The 16,107-nt window shown below is 37.6% G+C and overlaps 1 protein-coding gene across 3 annotated transcripts in view; it reads right to left on the bottom strand.

Moving 5' to 3' along the window:
- The window catches only part of LOC139946610 (sodium- and chloride-dependent glycine transporter 1-like), a 43,533-nt gene extending 30,566 nt beyond the window's left edge, over nt 1–12,967 (bottom strand). For all 3 annotated transcript variants that reach the window (XR_011787278.1, XM_071944324.1, XM_071944325.1), the window contains exon 1: nt 12,835–12,967. Coding sequence is in view for 2 of the 3 variants with exons in the window: in XM_071944324.1 (XP_071800425.1) it covers nt 12,835–12,870 (36 nt within the window). In the remaining variant the exon portion in view is untranslated. The remainder of the gene's footprint in view (nt 1–12,834) is intronic.
- Between the last annotated feature and the right edge of the window lie 3,140 nt (nt 12,968–16,107).

Genomic DNA, 16,107 nt, shown 5'->3' with positions numbered 1-16,107 from the left:
CTTACACTCACAACAAATTTGGTTGTGAAGCATTTCTTACACTTGGCTAAGAAAGGACAGGGGTTGCTTTCTCCTTTCGTTTCAGAGAATAATTGTATCGGGCAGGAAAGTGAGCACAATGCATGTTTCTCTTTGTGATAAAAACAACTTGGATGGCTGATTTGTGCATTGAAATAGTTGTACCTCAGTTTGTTTTTCAAACTCAGGAACTCAGGAGTGTGATTACTATGTGTGGTTCAATGAATTCAGAGCTGCCAAAATTTGAATCTTGCATTCAGAAAGGCTGTGTACAACAGTCAGGGAGTAACTTAGAATTACATTCAGCATGATATGAAAAAGTTTCCACAATCAGGGAAATATGTTTGTTTAGAAAATAGAAAGATTGGTTGTTTTCAGGGAAATTCACTATCTGCAGAATCATGGAGAGTTAGTAGCTGTTACCAACACATGTCTTGCATAATTATTTTCTTACAAGATCGGGATCACTCTGTACCATTTCCAGTCATTTTGCCATGGGTTTGGTTTGCGGGCATGCGAGCGCAGATGTGGACGAACCATCTGGAATTAGTATTCGTAAAATGTTGCCTGTGACCTAGATTGAATCACAACTTTTCCTGTCCCTTGTCAACATCAGGTGTTCAACAGCATCAACCAATCATCGCACCAGCTTGCAAAAATCATCCAAGCCATTGGTTGATTCTGAGTTTGCCTTATATGGGCATAGATGAATCTCTCAATGAGTCATTCTTCAGTATCCCTCAGTCATAACCAAAACATCGTACTGGTTTAGAAAACGGTCATTTTGTTTCACTTGGAAGAGTTCAGATGGACATTAAGCAGAAAAGAAAACAGAATCAAACTACATGATCAATTATGCCTTTTGTAGGATATTAAAAATATGGTGAAAAATGGCTTTTAAATTACTCACTTACAGTACTTTTAACCAAAACATCGTACTGGTTTAGAAAACGGTCATTTTGTTTCACTTGGAAGAGTTCAGATGGACATAAAGCAGAAAAGAAAACATAATCAAACTAAACGATCAATTATGCCTTTTGTAGGATATTAAAAATATGGTGGAAAAAATGGCTTGTAAATTACTCACTGTACTTTTAAGCGTTTCAAAATATATCAAAACTGGATAAATGCATTTGGATAAGTAATGAAGGCCCACCTTGACCGGGAGTGCGTTTTTGCCATCAAAACCACATTCGGTCATTGGCCAGTTATCAACCAAAACAGTAACAACAATGGAGTGCATCTTACAACGATCTGTTTTAATAATGTTATACTCACTGTTCGATTTTCAGAGAATATTCCACAAGTAACTGGAAATTAATTCTAGGTGATGATGTGTTGGAAGATTGATCAAAAATATCCGTACTATAACCACACTGAACTTAAGTATACTAAAAAGCACGAGACCCAACATGCTGTATTTACAAACACATGCAAATAAGCCCGATCAATGAAAGGGAACCAGAACCAATCAAAAGGTTGCCCTTTTCACATGCAAATGAGGTCGAAGTCCAATCCTTGACGCGATTGGTCAATCAATAACTAAGCATATGACGGTCGAACACAGACATCTGCTGGTCGTTCTACGTAAATAGTTGGTGCGTCTACACTTACAAAGAATAAACAAAGTGGTACCAGTCAAGCAGAGTTCAAACTCAGTGACGCAAGTGTACAAAACCCCCAACACAATAAGAATGACTGATAAATGCACATCCTCCTAAAGGTTAATATTAACAAGTCAGTCAGACGACACTTCTAGTGATCACAGCCAACTTCCATTAAATATTTTCTCAAATACCAAATATAGACATCGACCCATACGAACAAAAATCCCAGCGTCAATTCTTATGTAAATATGTTTTTTTAGGCCGGTATTTTTCCAGGAGAAATAATCAAAATGGGTTAGTTTTGTTTGAACTGTATGGTCACCTTAATGATTTACAAAGGATGAGCGTCACAGGTTACACAAAGATCTGAAACTTGGATCTAGAGGTATTTTCACCTTTCGGTGACCCGGGAGCTACAGAATTCAAGGAACGTTCAGGAACAGTATCCTCACCACTAGAAAGAACTAGATCTGTTTTTAGCCAGCCATACAACAACGAAAAACAGTCTGAATTCAGATGAAGTTTGAAATTTCTCATTCCCTTATTTTATAGTAATTACTTTTTTTTTGCATGTTTACTTTTTCAAACGATGTCAACAATCATTTCACAGTCCATTTGTTTTCTTAGTCCTTGGCTTTGTAACTCTTCTAATTTTTTACATTTGTTTGAGGAAATACTAAAAAAGCACGACTCAGCCTGGTCACACTCTAGCCCACCACATTTGTGCCAATCTTATTGTCAGTGGAATACGCAACGAGGAAATATTGTTGAATGTTTTTCATTCCATCAGCATCAAGAGGTAAGAAGGAGGTCAGTAGAAATAGACATCCATGTAGACCATTGATCACGAGGTCTGTTAGCATAAAGTCTGTAGATCAGCATAATGAAGGCATGGTCTATGCCTTTAAAGAACAGCTCAAGATTTATTTCTGGAGTACTACTGTATATTCATTTCACTCCTTGGAAACATCCTTTGGGCTTTATAAAACGAGTAAGCGAGCAAAGAGGGATCCAGACCCCAAAATTTGCCTCAAAATTACAGGAATTCAGGCAAAAACAAAGTAATGATCCATACAAGTCATCAGGCCTTGTATATCATCTTTGAGAGGGCAAAGCTATCGGAAAACCTCAACAATTATGGGAACATTTTGAAGGGGCACCAAGGCCTAAATCATTTCATTTAACAAATCTTTGATCCTATATTTCTCTGAACTTCCCAAACTGTACGCCTTTAAAACAAAACATTTAGTACAATGTTTTAGAGTACTTCAAATACCAGGATAGAATATTTCTCTGAACTTCCCAAACTGTACGCCTTTAAAACAAAACATTTGGTACAATGTTTAGAGTACTTCAAATACCAGGATAGGATTTCCCTGTCACAGAGTAGGAAGCAATCCAGATTATTTTTGGCACACTACCAAGCACAAAAAAAAAAAAAAACTCGGAGAAAAAAAGTATATTAACATCAACGCCCTTGCAAGAATTCCAAATGAGAATGAAAGAATGAAAGCAAAGCATGCGTATGGCATAGCTGGAATTCCATCCATTGTTTGGCAGAGAAGTAACTTCTGCTCAACATAATAAAAGAGATTGTGATTGGCAATCTCACCTGTGGCTCCCCAACTACTAAACACTTGAAAGCCATCTTGGAAGGTTTCTCCACTGACCGAAATATTCACTGGACAGCTGTCCAGAGTCCAGCAGTATAGGCCCACCAAGGAGCTCTGTTAGGTTTTGTATAAGACTTCAAACCTTTTTGGTTGAGTGGAGAAGTAGTTTCTTTTACTGAAGTGGAACTAGTGTCTAACTGTACTTTATACAAATCAAAATAATACGGAAATTTATGTCACCACTTTTTCAGAAAACTTTGCACCAAAAATAATCTGTAACTGAAAGGGACAGCATGTCAGAAACATTTAGATCCCCATGATTAAAATGTTTAATTGGGGTCTGAACTGCATGGTTCGTCATTTCTTACTATAAAATACTCATGGTCTGTAAATGAGGTGCATTCATAAGGAAGCGCGTGATTGCTTTTGCATAGAACCATCTGTAGCCTTTATGGATTTTTAAAACGTGGTTAAATCCGTCATCTGGGAAAGAACTTGTGTAAATCATTTGCAATCAATAATGTTATCAGCATTAATGACTTGTGCAAATTGGGTTACATGATAACACAGATTGTGGGTTTTAAAAGCTAAGTATGCCTTTTGGGTTTTTAAATCTTTCCTACTGCAATAACGCTTCGATCAAATTTTGGGGCATAAAAACTTACATCTTTTACCTAAACCCCTTTACTCTGTGAAGTGAAATATTTCTCAAAATGTTGTATACTGTCCAAAGCTGCTGCAGACTTCTTACCAACGGTTTTTGTTGCCATTAATTTTAAGATTGACAACCAATTTGCATACCTTCCTGTTTTTGAGTTGACTCTACCAAAAAGCAGTATGTAATCAGAAAAAAATCAATCCATAAAACAAAATTGCTTCTAATCATTTCTATTCTTCACCAACCCAAGCAAAGTGTTTCTCGAAGGTTTCAAGGAAGAATCTGCTAGGGTTGAAACATCAGGTCAGTTAACTACTTTATTTGATTTCTACCATAGATCCTTCAGCTAATTCTCCTAAACACAAAATGTACATAAATTTATGACCAGGAGAAGGAAAAATGCAAATTAAGTTTTACTTGAAGCAAACATTTGACTACAAGAGCCTATCCGCTTTATAAAATAGTTTCTCAGAAGTCAATACACCCTGGATACCCTTTTATGTAAAGTAACTAACTAAATAAAAATGACTTGACGAAAAACCAACACTGCTGACCCGGCGAGTAAAGAAAACCCAGTGCAATTGTGTCAACAGAATTGTTTGCGGACAAATTCTTTCCTTTGATCGAAAAATAAAATCACAAATTCACCCCCATTTATTCATGAAATGCATAGAGCATATTTGTTATTGGTGGCTGGGTATAGTGTAGGTGTTTTCCCTCCACTGGGAGTTAGGAAATAAATGAGATTTTATCTGGAGCTGATTACAACAAATAAAACAATGATATCTTTATTTTTTGTCTCTTTAGAAAATAACAAACAGCATCTGTTCCATAAAAATATTATCAACCACAATATTTTTTCTCAAAACTGTATTTTAATGAACATCTGCTGGGGTTAAAGCAGAGGATTTTGACCGTAACCAAGGCGATATTGATAATTTATTTATATGTATAAGATACGAAGAATAAAAAGCAATACCGACACCTTGAATTGCTCGTTGAAAGGGAAAAATAAATCAGCACATCCTAATCTGTCATCAGGTTCCGAAACCAGAGTGTTCGATTTAATAAAACCAAAGATGTTGTAAATTCCTTTTCCACCCAATTTACTCATTAGCATGACCTCTCCACCACCCCATCCCACCTACAGATACCCTAAACACACCCTGTCTACATAGTGGGGGTCAATTTGAGGACAGAGTAAACTCAGCCCTGATACTTCACGACGGCAACGACGGCAATTGCCGTCGTTGCCCCTACCGTTTGCCGCAATGCCCTTCAAAAAAAAAAACCCAATTTTTCAAGGCAATGATTGCCGTGCCCTTTTCTTATCATTGCCGCCGTGCCCTTCCTCCCGAAAAAAAATTATATTCAACGTTGTCAAAGTTCGAAAATAAGCCAAAAAGTCCCGATGTCTGTGTAAATTTCACGCAGCGAAATAGACCCCAATTTCACGCACGTAAGGCACAACAGCAGATTTGAGGCCCGTTAGTCTTTGTTCTTTGCGTGCGACAAAAAAATACTCGAAACATCGAACGCTAGAGGGCGTTTCTGAACACGATAGCATGAGATTAAACGCCCTCTAGTGGTAAAATTACGCGAACCAACGTTAAACGCCTTGAGACAAAGACTCGACGTGCTGTGCATGCTGGGATAGTGGTTTTCCCCATGCTTGGTACATGTGATGAACCATCATGTACAGCATAGTCGTCGCGCACCGCATGCATTTATTCTGTCAACATCGTGTCAAAATGGAGCAGTTACGTGGGAATTTTAGCGTCTCTACGAAAAACTACACAACGTGCATGACCAATAGTAGGATTACGTATGAACAAAAATTATTTATTGTGTATTGTAAGTAGTTGTTCTTTATTTTGTTGAGTTAGATGAATGCTTTCTTTTTTCATTGGGTAACAGTTAGAAAATGGAAAAATTTGAAGAACTATTTTTTACAGGCAACTCAGAGTTTTTTTTTTTTCAAACTGCCGTCGTGCCCTTCGCAACTTTTTACGATTGCCGTGATGCCCTTCCAAATTTTTGAAAATTGCCTTGGTGCCCTAAATTTTTACAAAAAGTCAAGGCAAAACTGCCGTGCCCCTTAAAAGCCGAAGTATCAGGGCTGTAAACTACAAACCCAATTTACACCTCAGAGACAATTAGAAATATCTAGGACTGGAGCAAGAAAAGTGCAGAGACAAAACACAACTTCCCTTTTTTGGCCATGGCAATTAGAGTAAAATATTGGCACGTTCTGGTTGTGATAAAATTAACATAGCTTCTGGCAGAGCAGAGGGAAACCTGCTGTGCGTGTGAACCTAAGCTCATGCACAATATGGAGTGGAATTTTCCATTGCGCAGCATACACGCACTGGCATACATACACAAAAGGTTATGTATATAATGCAGGTTACAGTCTGGTGTACTGACCTCTGTTGTCTGTGTATGCAAAACCCTGCCTGGCCACGGCCCAGCAGGTTTTTTCTTTCTTTCTATACAGTTAGCCTCGCACGTAGGACGTTGGACTCAGGATTAAATTAGCTTATGAGACAGCAGTGCAAGCAACTTCCTTTTTAGGTTTAAAATAAAAAAGCAAAAGTGTAAACAATGAAACCAAATAATTGTTATGAATTTAGTTTTTTGATTAACTGACAGTTTTCCTTTTGGCATTGACCGCATAAGACATTTACTATTACTAGTATAACTAGTCCTGGGGGCTTAGTCATGGTGACTCAATTTTTGTTTCAATTGCCGAATGTTTTTCCCACAGGTACACTTGCAGTTAACTGTCTACTCTCTCAGATTTGTGACCTGCCTGTCAACTTGCAATTTTTGAGACATCTGACAAATTGTTTTTGAAGTCCCTAGATAAGTCGAGACCACCCTTTTTGCAAGACTTTTTAGCGAAAAAGAATCTTTAAAAATACTGATGCTTAAATAATAACATGGTACCAGTAACACTAGTCTTCAATTCCAGTCAGAAATTCAAAAGTTTATGAACCCGCTAGGGCCTAGAACCCGCTTAATAATCAAAATCAAACGCCTGCATGTATTTAAGCGCTCCAACCACAGAGAAGTTTTTTTTCTTCTATTGGCCGAATTTCCATAGCCTTTACAAACAGGATGTTATGTCTCAAATTACATCAAACAAGGTTGATTTAATGTGTACCTGTAGCAGAACGGGAAACTATCTTTTGCATGGGATATTGGCAGGATGTGTGGCGTTACCTTCAGCCCTGGAACAGGTCAATTCAATCATTCATCTCTTCTTGTCTAGTAACTCAACTGAATAACTTTCATCTTCACTTTAAAGTGTCCATTTTCTACCTTGAAGAAAACATAACTACTTCTTGACTCTTTTTTTTTTCACAGCTCAACCTTTGAGATTCGCTATCGACCTTTTTATTCATCTCTTCTCGTCTACTACTACTAGGAACTGAACTGAATAACTTCACTCTAAAGTGATAGTTTGTATCTTGAAGAAAACACAACTACTTCTCGACTGTTGTTTTTTCATCCACAATAAACATACCATTGTATTTTAACTTGCTGACAATCCGACAGCCCAAACACAGAACCGGAAAGCTTTTTTAATGGGTGATTAAATGTGAGTTTGCTAGTCCTGGTAGAAGTATTCTGTGCAGCTGTCATTTTGATTGTATTCCTTGTCCACAAGTACAGTAATGACAAGGTATTCAATTTTTAGAAGAAAAGGGAGTCAGTCCCATGGAGGACAACAACCTCAGAAATCCCTCTTTACTCAGACAAAACAAGCACAGCTAAAAGCAGGCATGATATTTGGTCCTTGAAAAATAAAAAGGGAATATTTTATGGAGTTTCATGGCTGACAAACATGAAGGGCCGCACGTACACATGGTGCAAGCTTTCAATTACACTGTTAGGATATAATCACAACTGTTCCAAGGGCAAAGAAATCGGACACCTAGAGTAGGATTAAGCTTGGGCGATTTCACGGTATTATCGAATATAGCGATACTAATTTGGACACGATTTCGATATCGGATGGATTTGGTTTTAATCAAAATATCGAGATATATCGCGATAATCGCGTTATATTGATATATCGCAATGTATTTGCTAGCTGAGACATCTTGCACCGCATAGGTTTGGTGTAAAACAAGAAGAAAAGGTCATAAGAACACCTCTCTTATGCTACAACTGTCTCTTCTACAACTTTCACTTGGATTTTTAAGACTGATGATGTAAAATTTCATTAATCGCGATTATATCGAATAACGCGATATATTGTGGGCGATATATCGTGAATAAAATAAATTGATATCGCCCTTGAAGCTTAAGTAGGATAACAATTAGAACATCATGCCTGAACAATCGTGAAACTTAACCAAAATATGATCACTGTACTGTTATTGACATACACAAAACAATACATTAAGTAATGACACTTGGATCATTTCAACTTTGCAATCCCCCTGCCCCTTCCCCCATCATTCAAGCCCTTGATTTAATTTGCTGTATTTTATCAACTAACTGTCTAGCAGACATGCCTAAGTTCAATACCTGCATACAATCATACCAGCACATCCTCAGACTGTGCAGTGTACATTACAGTTTTGATTACTCAGTACGATGCGATGTTCTGATTGGCTTAAAAAAGAAGGTGTGTCACTATTTACGATGCTCGTATGTGAGGGTTGGTAACCTTATGTTTGTATTTCCAACAACGACACATGTTTGCGATTAAATCCAACATACTTAAGTCACATCCTCTCAATTCCTAAACTTTATTGGAACAGGTACAAGAAACATTGTGTCCTTTCTATTTGGCCATGGATTTCAAGAATGGTTTCAGAGATTTGATCTGGGTTCACTTATCCTTGGAAACTGTTCATGGAAAATCACAGCCAGGCGGCACGCATTTCAGTGCCCAAACCTTACAGCTGTCTGCGCCAGGATCAATTTTACTTGTGTTAACTTACAAGCCACATTCCAACGCAACCAAATTTGTCAATTGTTTGTCTTCTCCTTATTACCCTCAATGAAAGAAGCAAAATACTGAATGGGGGTTGAGCCAATCTGAAGATGTTTTTTTGTGACACCCGAACTCTTTTAAATGTCGTCCACTTGCATTTACACATTTCAATGTTCACCCTACACTTTTATTCTCCATAAATTAACACCAAAATGTGTTTCCGTGTGAACCATTTAGTCATGCATCATGTGAACCTCTATCAACCTATGAAGGTAAGTTTTAATTTCAAACACTTTCAGTGACGTCACACTTTAGGATTTTAGTTGGATCCGATCCAAACAAATAGTTTGAACAGGGAATTATAATGCTTTGATTTGAACACCTGTGGTGACAAAACGTCTTTGTATGAAAATACAGTATAAGCCTCTTGGCAGGGGGGGGGGGGGGGGCAAATAATTTCAACAGCAAGCTGACAACATCTTGATTTAGTGGGTAGAGTCACTAGTGCACTGGTTAACCCCCTGCGATTTGATCACTTGGAAAATCGGAATACTCATAAATAAAAAACCTTCTTGATGGGCAGAGTGAATGTGGTTACATGTGCGACCATGACTGATCAACTTTAATGTAGGCCGGGAAGGCATGTTAGGTATGTAACCTACAAACAAACCTGCAATCATGTCTTTGTGATGCTGGTTGCTTGGTAGGGGATCAGATCATATTTTGTGGCAAGTCGACAAAATGTCATCTCAAATGGTGTTAGAGTGCCACCCTTTACGCATGGGGAGGAACAAAACTAGACTGGTTAAATAGAAAACAAAACATGACGTGTTTCGTATATGACGTGCTTGTTTTTGTTGGGCTTTGACGATTTAGCAAACATGCACTTTTTTTATGATGGGGGAAAAAAGTTTTGGTCTAGTGGAAGTCTATTTTGTTACAAGACGCAGTTAAGCGGAAACCTTTTTGAAATTTAAGCGCTGTATGTTTTGGCTTGGCTCTGCAGCACCTTTTGGCAAAACCTGGGGACAGTTGAAAAGATTTGTTCATCTTGTTAAAGCGAGAAAAATTTACAACAAAAAGAAGTGGGGGAGGATAAGTGTATGAATAAATAGGTCATCAGGATTTCAACTAAAATATGGATCATTTCATATTTTGTGATGCGAATCAAGTTCACCATTAAAATCTTTCCTTTTCAAAGTTTCAAACCGCAAACGCTTTTTTCCAAATTTCTCAAAATAATCAGTCATGCTCGACTATGAAAAGAACTAACTGCTTTGATGCTTTTGTTGTATAAGTTCGTCACACATGGGGAAACAAAATTAAATTAACCTTTACCATGTAAAAAGTCTGTACGTTCAACCTCAATGATGGCATACCACTGAGAAGAAAGGAGTACTGATTATAAAAAGCTACATTCAAAATGTGACCATTTTATAGGATGAAATTAGAATTAAATTAAGTACAAGTAGAGAAAAAAGTTTTCACTGGTTGTTTGGTTAATGTTACTGTACTCCATGCATTGACTTGAGGCTGTGTACATCATCTTTCAGTAAAAGTGCCACCACCCAAAAGCAAACAGTTAATCTATTGTACTTGATGTGTTTGAACAAGTGCCTTTGACTCTCAGCACAAAGAACACAACAGCCTTGAAGAAGTTCCATTTCCATCCCAACGAATAAAATGACATTCTTTTTTTTTTGAAAAAGAAATTATGTATGTCATGTTCCATTCCAACTGTCTTCAATGTTTGTCTTTCTACTCAGTTTCATAACTATGATCGACAGAAAGTCTTTGTGTCTCTGTTGCTTTTAGTTTTTTAATTTTCTTATAGTTATACATGTAGCAGTTTAAAGCCCAATTTCTATCACCAAGTAGTTAAACCAATTTCTTCCTTGGTCAAGTCAAATCATGATTGCTTGTGTTTTGCAGAGCTGGATCTCCAAACCCAGTACACACCAGTCATGAAAAACAGACTTTGATGGTGTTTTTTTAAAGCAATGGTGACACTTGTAAACAAATGCCTGCTCTTAGTCTTACTCTATGGTCTTAGTTAAGAATTTCTGGTGTTTAAAATAATTTAAAACAAATCACGTTTCCAACAGATGTCTTTTCACTCAAATTGGAGTTGGGGAGGTTTGGCATGGAAAATGGCCTTGAACCGAGTTGACCACCAATGGTAGACCATGCTTCAAGCCTCAAGGTTTGGCATAGGCCTATAAAATAACGCCTTCTCTTTTTGGCCAGTGCATCGCTTTTGCAGTACAAGTTGACCTCCAACGGGCCATTACCTTCTAAATGCTTTTTGAACACTAGAGAGATTTCTATAGCACATATTTTATGCTCATTCATTCCCATTCACAAAGTTCCTCTATGGTTAAGCATACTTCAACCCTGCCATTCATTCCTTGCTCATTGGATTATCAATTATATTTGACTTGTTTAGCGTTTCTTTTTCTCAGTATCAACAAGGAAATGGATGTTTTTTGCTAGTTCCATATCATCACAAACGTTGAAGGGAAAAATCAAAAGTACATCATTGTTTTCTTTTGAAAGAGCCTTCACAGTTGGTGTATCTCAACATATGCATAAATTAACAAACCTGTGAAAATTTTGAGCTCAATCGGTCATCGAAGTTCCGAGATAATAATGAAAGAAAAATAACCTGTGTCACACGAAGTTGCGTGCATTTAGATGGTTGATTTCGAGACCTCAAGTTCTAAATCTGAGGTCTTGAAATCAAATTCGTGGAAAATTACTTCTTTCTCGAAAACTATGGCACTTCAGAGGGAGCCGTTTCTCACAATGTTTTATACCATCAACCTCTCCCCATTACTCGTCACCAAGAAAGGTTTTATGCTAATACATATTTTGAGTAAACACTAATAGTGTCCACTGCCTTTAAACCAAGGAATTAGAATCTAATTCTTAATCTTATAATAAAAATTGAAACAATGGTAACATCATCTTTAATAAACTTTGATAATAAATTTCACCAGCATGAATGCCAGCTGTCACTGTCAGACTCAGCAATGTTTTTATATACACAAAAAGATTATTATTACAAATCAAAGTTAAGGCTTTACGGATAACGTTCGCTTTTCACAACAAAACTGGTTTAAGAATTCTTGCCAGACTCTGTACTTATCCATCAACAATTTATTAGACTGCCTTTAAAGTTTATGTAGGGCCTACTTGAAATTTCTCTACTTGTTTCCAATATAATAATAAACATGATAAACAATCGATCTTTCCATTATTAACCATGTAGCTTAAAAAATAATTATTTGGGTTTCTTAGTGCCAGACTGCCCAGGGTTCACAGCAAACTGTGGCCGGAAACCGACCGTAGCTGAGCGTTAAAGATGCCGGGCGTGCCCAACCTAAACTATCCAGCTGGAAAATGGCGACATCTTTTATTCTTTTCTAAAACCAAGGAAGGTTTAAAAGACACTACAATGACCAGATTGATTGATGAACAAAGAACAACTTATCCACAATAGATACAAGCAGACGTAATGAGGTTTAACAGTTTCTGCAAAATCATGGTTGGTCAAAATAGTGAGAGAATTTCAGTTGCCACGTGGCGAAGCACAAAAGAATGCACGTTGTGTGCGTAGCATCTGTGTTTTTTGTTCAGATTACAGATCTTTTGCATCTAATTTTGGTTACTTAACAACACAATTAACAACTTGCATGACTTGAAGGATGATAAAAACATTTCATTGTTCACAATATACGATTTTAAAGGGTTTTTATTCGGCCTTAAACCAAGCCTCCCCCATCGTTTTTCCTGCAGTGCAATCAACATCCATACTTCACACACCCTAAAATTCATTCATGAATTTGTTAAGTTGCTGATGATACTACCCGCGCGAAATAAATGGCGCGAGTTGTAGCCAAGGCTCATTGATGAAAACGATCGTCAAATAAACAGACAAAATCTAGTCTTGATTTTTCACTGGAAAATAGTGGATTTGATACTTACAGTCTGCAGCGACTTCTCTTTTTCTGATGGCGACATTTTGAGTTAAAAACCTGCTCCGTTATCAAGGAATTCTGTGAATGTGCCTTGGTTTAGATTTTGTGTGTGGTCGATCAAAATTTATGGTTTGCCTGTGTTATCCGATATCCACACAAACCATGCGGCCGAGCCGTGAGTTGTATACAACGATTGCATATTCATGAGCAAAACCGGTGACGTATGACCCGGCGAAAATTTGTTGGCCTCTTTCCAACAAAATTGTGGACGATACCATTGTACAGTGGGTACTCATAATCCATTAGACGTTTCAAATATGTATTTGTATAGCCGTCATTGTTACAAATTTTACTAGACAATGTATTTGTAGTATTGGGAAATCATTTTAAAGCTAAGAAATAATGTATCATTGTTAAAAAAGGTAATAAAAAGTAAGTTTTGTTTTACCAAATTACCTAAACTAGTATCGATGCGCCCACCTTCACATGATGGAAAATAACTGGCACATTAACTTGCGCGTGCGCGTTCGGCAGCTGCCAGCTTACACAGCGCGCATGTGTACGCGGGCTTCGCTGCATGCATAGCGTTCTCGAAAATTACTCTGTTCACCTTTTAATTTATGTCAATGACAAAGCATTTAGAATTATAATTTTTGATTTTTACTTTATTAATGGTCGTTATTATTACTGTTTTAAATTTAAATTTAATACATTGAGGGACAGTTATCTCGTTAGCATGCACCACAGGGAAGCCAGTCTCGAGGTTTGCGTGCTACACCGAGGTTGTGGTGCTTATGGATTTGTGACGTCACTTTGTTTACATCGACAGCGCCCCCATCGGCAATGTCAACATTAGTGGGGCAGTCAAACTTTGAAAATTGTGCCTCTTCATCTCCAACCACAAGGGCCTACCGTCCACAAATCATTAAAAGACTCCGTCAGCAGCATTTTGTTTTCGAATACTAAGTAACTTTTCAAAGTCACGAGCTTATAACTTCTTTTACAAATAGACCCTCAAGCAATGTAAATGAGGCCAACTTTTTACTTAGACAAATACTAACAAGTTCAATCTGAAGTACATAACATTTAACAGGCCGGATTTTGGTTGAGGAAAACAACCAAAAATATGGGGATACCCCAAAAATACCTTTAGCAAGTGACTTGTTTGGTTGAGAATGGACGACGAATGTGCCATGCAACCGGTTGGATGGTTTCCACGCTGCCCCAATTATACCTTCTTTTTTTATCCTCAACTTGCTTTGTTGTAAACCTGGTCAAGTTATAAACGGAATTTGGTTTCAAAACTTAATGTCTCATCAGGGCCTTTGCTTGGCAGCCATCTTTGATTTCAGACTCGAACGATATTCATCAAATAACTTTTGAGACATACAAGTTAACCCATTTTCACTCCACATCATTTTTATATCAAGGCACTGGATGGGCCATGTTTTGTTTGACATCAGTAAGCCCATTGGGGCTTGCTACCGTTTGTTATCTGGTAAATGTTTACTCAAGTTGTGTATAAAGGCCTAAGGGCTTAATTTAATTGTATTTTCAGATAAACATCATAGAAAATAAACATAGCCCAGACAATTTTATCTCCCAACCACTTCCTAATAATTAGTTATCACATTGGTCAACACACCGGTGTCTTCCAACAATAATGGAACTCAGGTGGTACAGACCTAGAAAGAGCTATAAAAAGTGCATCCGCCACACAGATAGATACAGATAGATACAGACACCCGACCCCCCCACCCCCACCCCACCACCCCACACGGGCACACGCGGCTCCACAACCTACCCCCATCACCACGTTTTATTTGCAGAAAACATTGTTTTAAAACTAATAATATATGTTCAAGTGGTTATTCAACTGTACACACGAAATTAACAACTGTTGTTGAGTCACGTGTGCACACGATGTCAGCCAGTGCAAATAGCAACCCCCCCCCCCCCCTTTTTCCACCACCCAATGATGAAGGAAACAAACTTCGGATGCTTTTTCTTTAATTTAATGCAAATGGTTGCTTACTAAAAGAAAACCCTAGTTTAGTGCACTAATCACGTGAAGGAAATCATGAAAAAGTCAATTGGGAAAAGGTTGCTTTAGAATTTAACTATATACTTAAAGCCATTGGACCCTTTCGGTACAGAAAAAAAATAAAGTTCACAGATTTACAAATAATTTACAGGGTTTACAGAAGGTAATGGTGAAAGACTTCTCTTGAAATATTAGTCCATGAAATGCTTTACTTTTTGAGAAAACGGTAAAACAATATAAATTCTCGTTAACGAGAATTACGGATTTGTTATAAACACATGTCATGACACGGCGAAACGCGCGAAAACAGGAGTGGGTTTTCCCGTTATTTTCTCCCGACTCCGATGTCCGATTGAGCCTAAATTTCCACAGGATTGTTATTTTATATATAAGTTGTGATACACGAAGTGTGGGACTTGGACAATACTGTTTACCGAAAGTGTATAATGGCTTTAAAGTGGAAGGGATTTTAAAATTCATCAAAAAGATTGTAATTATTTAGAATAAATCCAGTGCTAAAAGATTTAATTATAAATCTGAACATTGACTGGTCCCTACTTCCTTGTGAAATCCTTCCCACTACATCCCGTGAGTTAATTAAAAACAAAATTGTTTGAGCTCACAATATATACTCGCTCGAAAACAATTATGATTGCCCTAAATTAATATAGGATTGCTCTTCAGTGCCTCAGGCCTTTACAAATCACAAATAGGCATATTTCACAAAGGTAGTCCTAACTCAGGACTAGTCCTAGGCAATAATAAGAGATAGGACTGGTCCTAAGTTAGGACCAGTTACTCATCCTATATTAGGACTGGTCCTATCTCTTAGCCTTGCCTAGGACAAGTCCTAAGTTAGGACTACCTTTGTGAAATCCACAAGTTAGGACTACCTTTGTGAAATCCACCCCGGTATATATATATATATATATATATAGTGAAAAGTGTTACAGTTATACAAATTGCAAGTCCTCGAGGTCTGACACTTTAACTTCCACTCTGGTAAAAACAGCCTGTTAAAAGTTTTTCCTGCCCCAAATGTGTAACAAAAACACCCTAAAGTTTTCGAAACAGTTTATTGTAATTAAAAAAGAACCAGACTGTATTTCCCACCAGCCACCTCGGTTTGACTACACTAATTTGAATAAGAATACGGCTGCACAATAATCGCACCCATACAAGAGCGAGCAGACAACCATACCTCCGACACACCCCCAAGACTTTTGTCCTCGCTCC

This window comes from Asterias amurensis, chromosome 13 (genome assembly GCF_032118995.1).
Source record: "Asterias amurensis chromosome 13, ASM3211899v1".
Lineage (NCBI taxonomy): Eukaryota > Metazoa > Echinodermata > Asteroidea > Forcipulatida > Asteriidae > Asterias > Asterias amurensis.
Note: the sequence above shows the minus strand (reverse complement) of the source record. Positions and strands in the feature narration are given on the sequence as shown.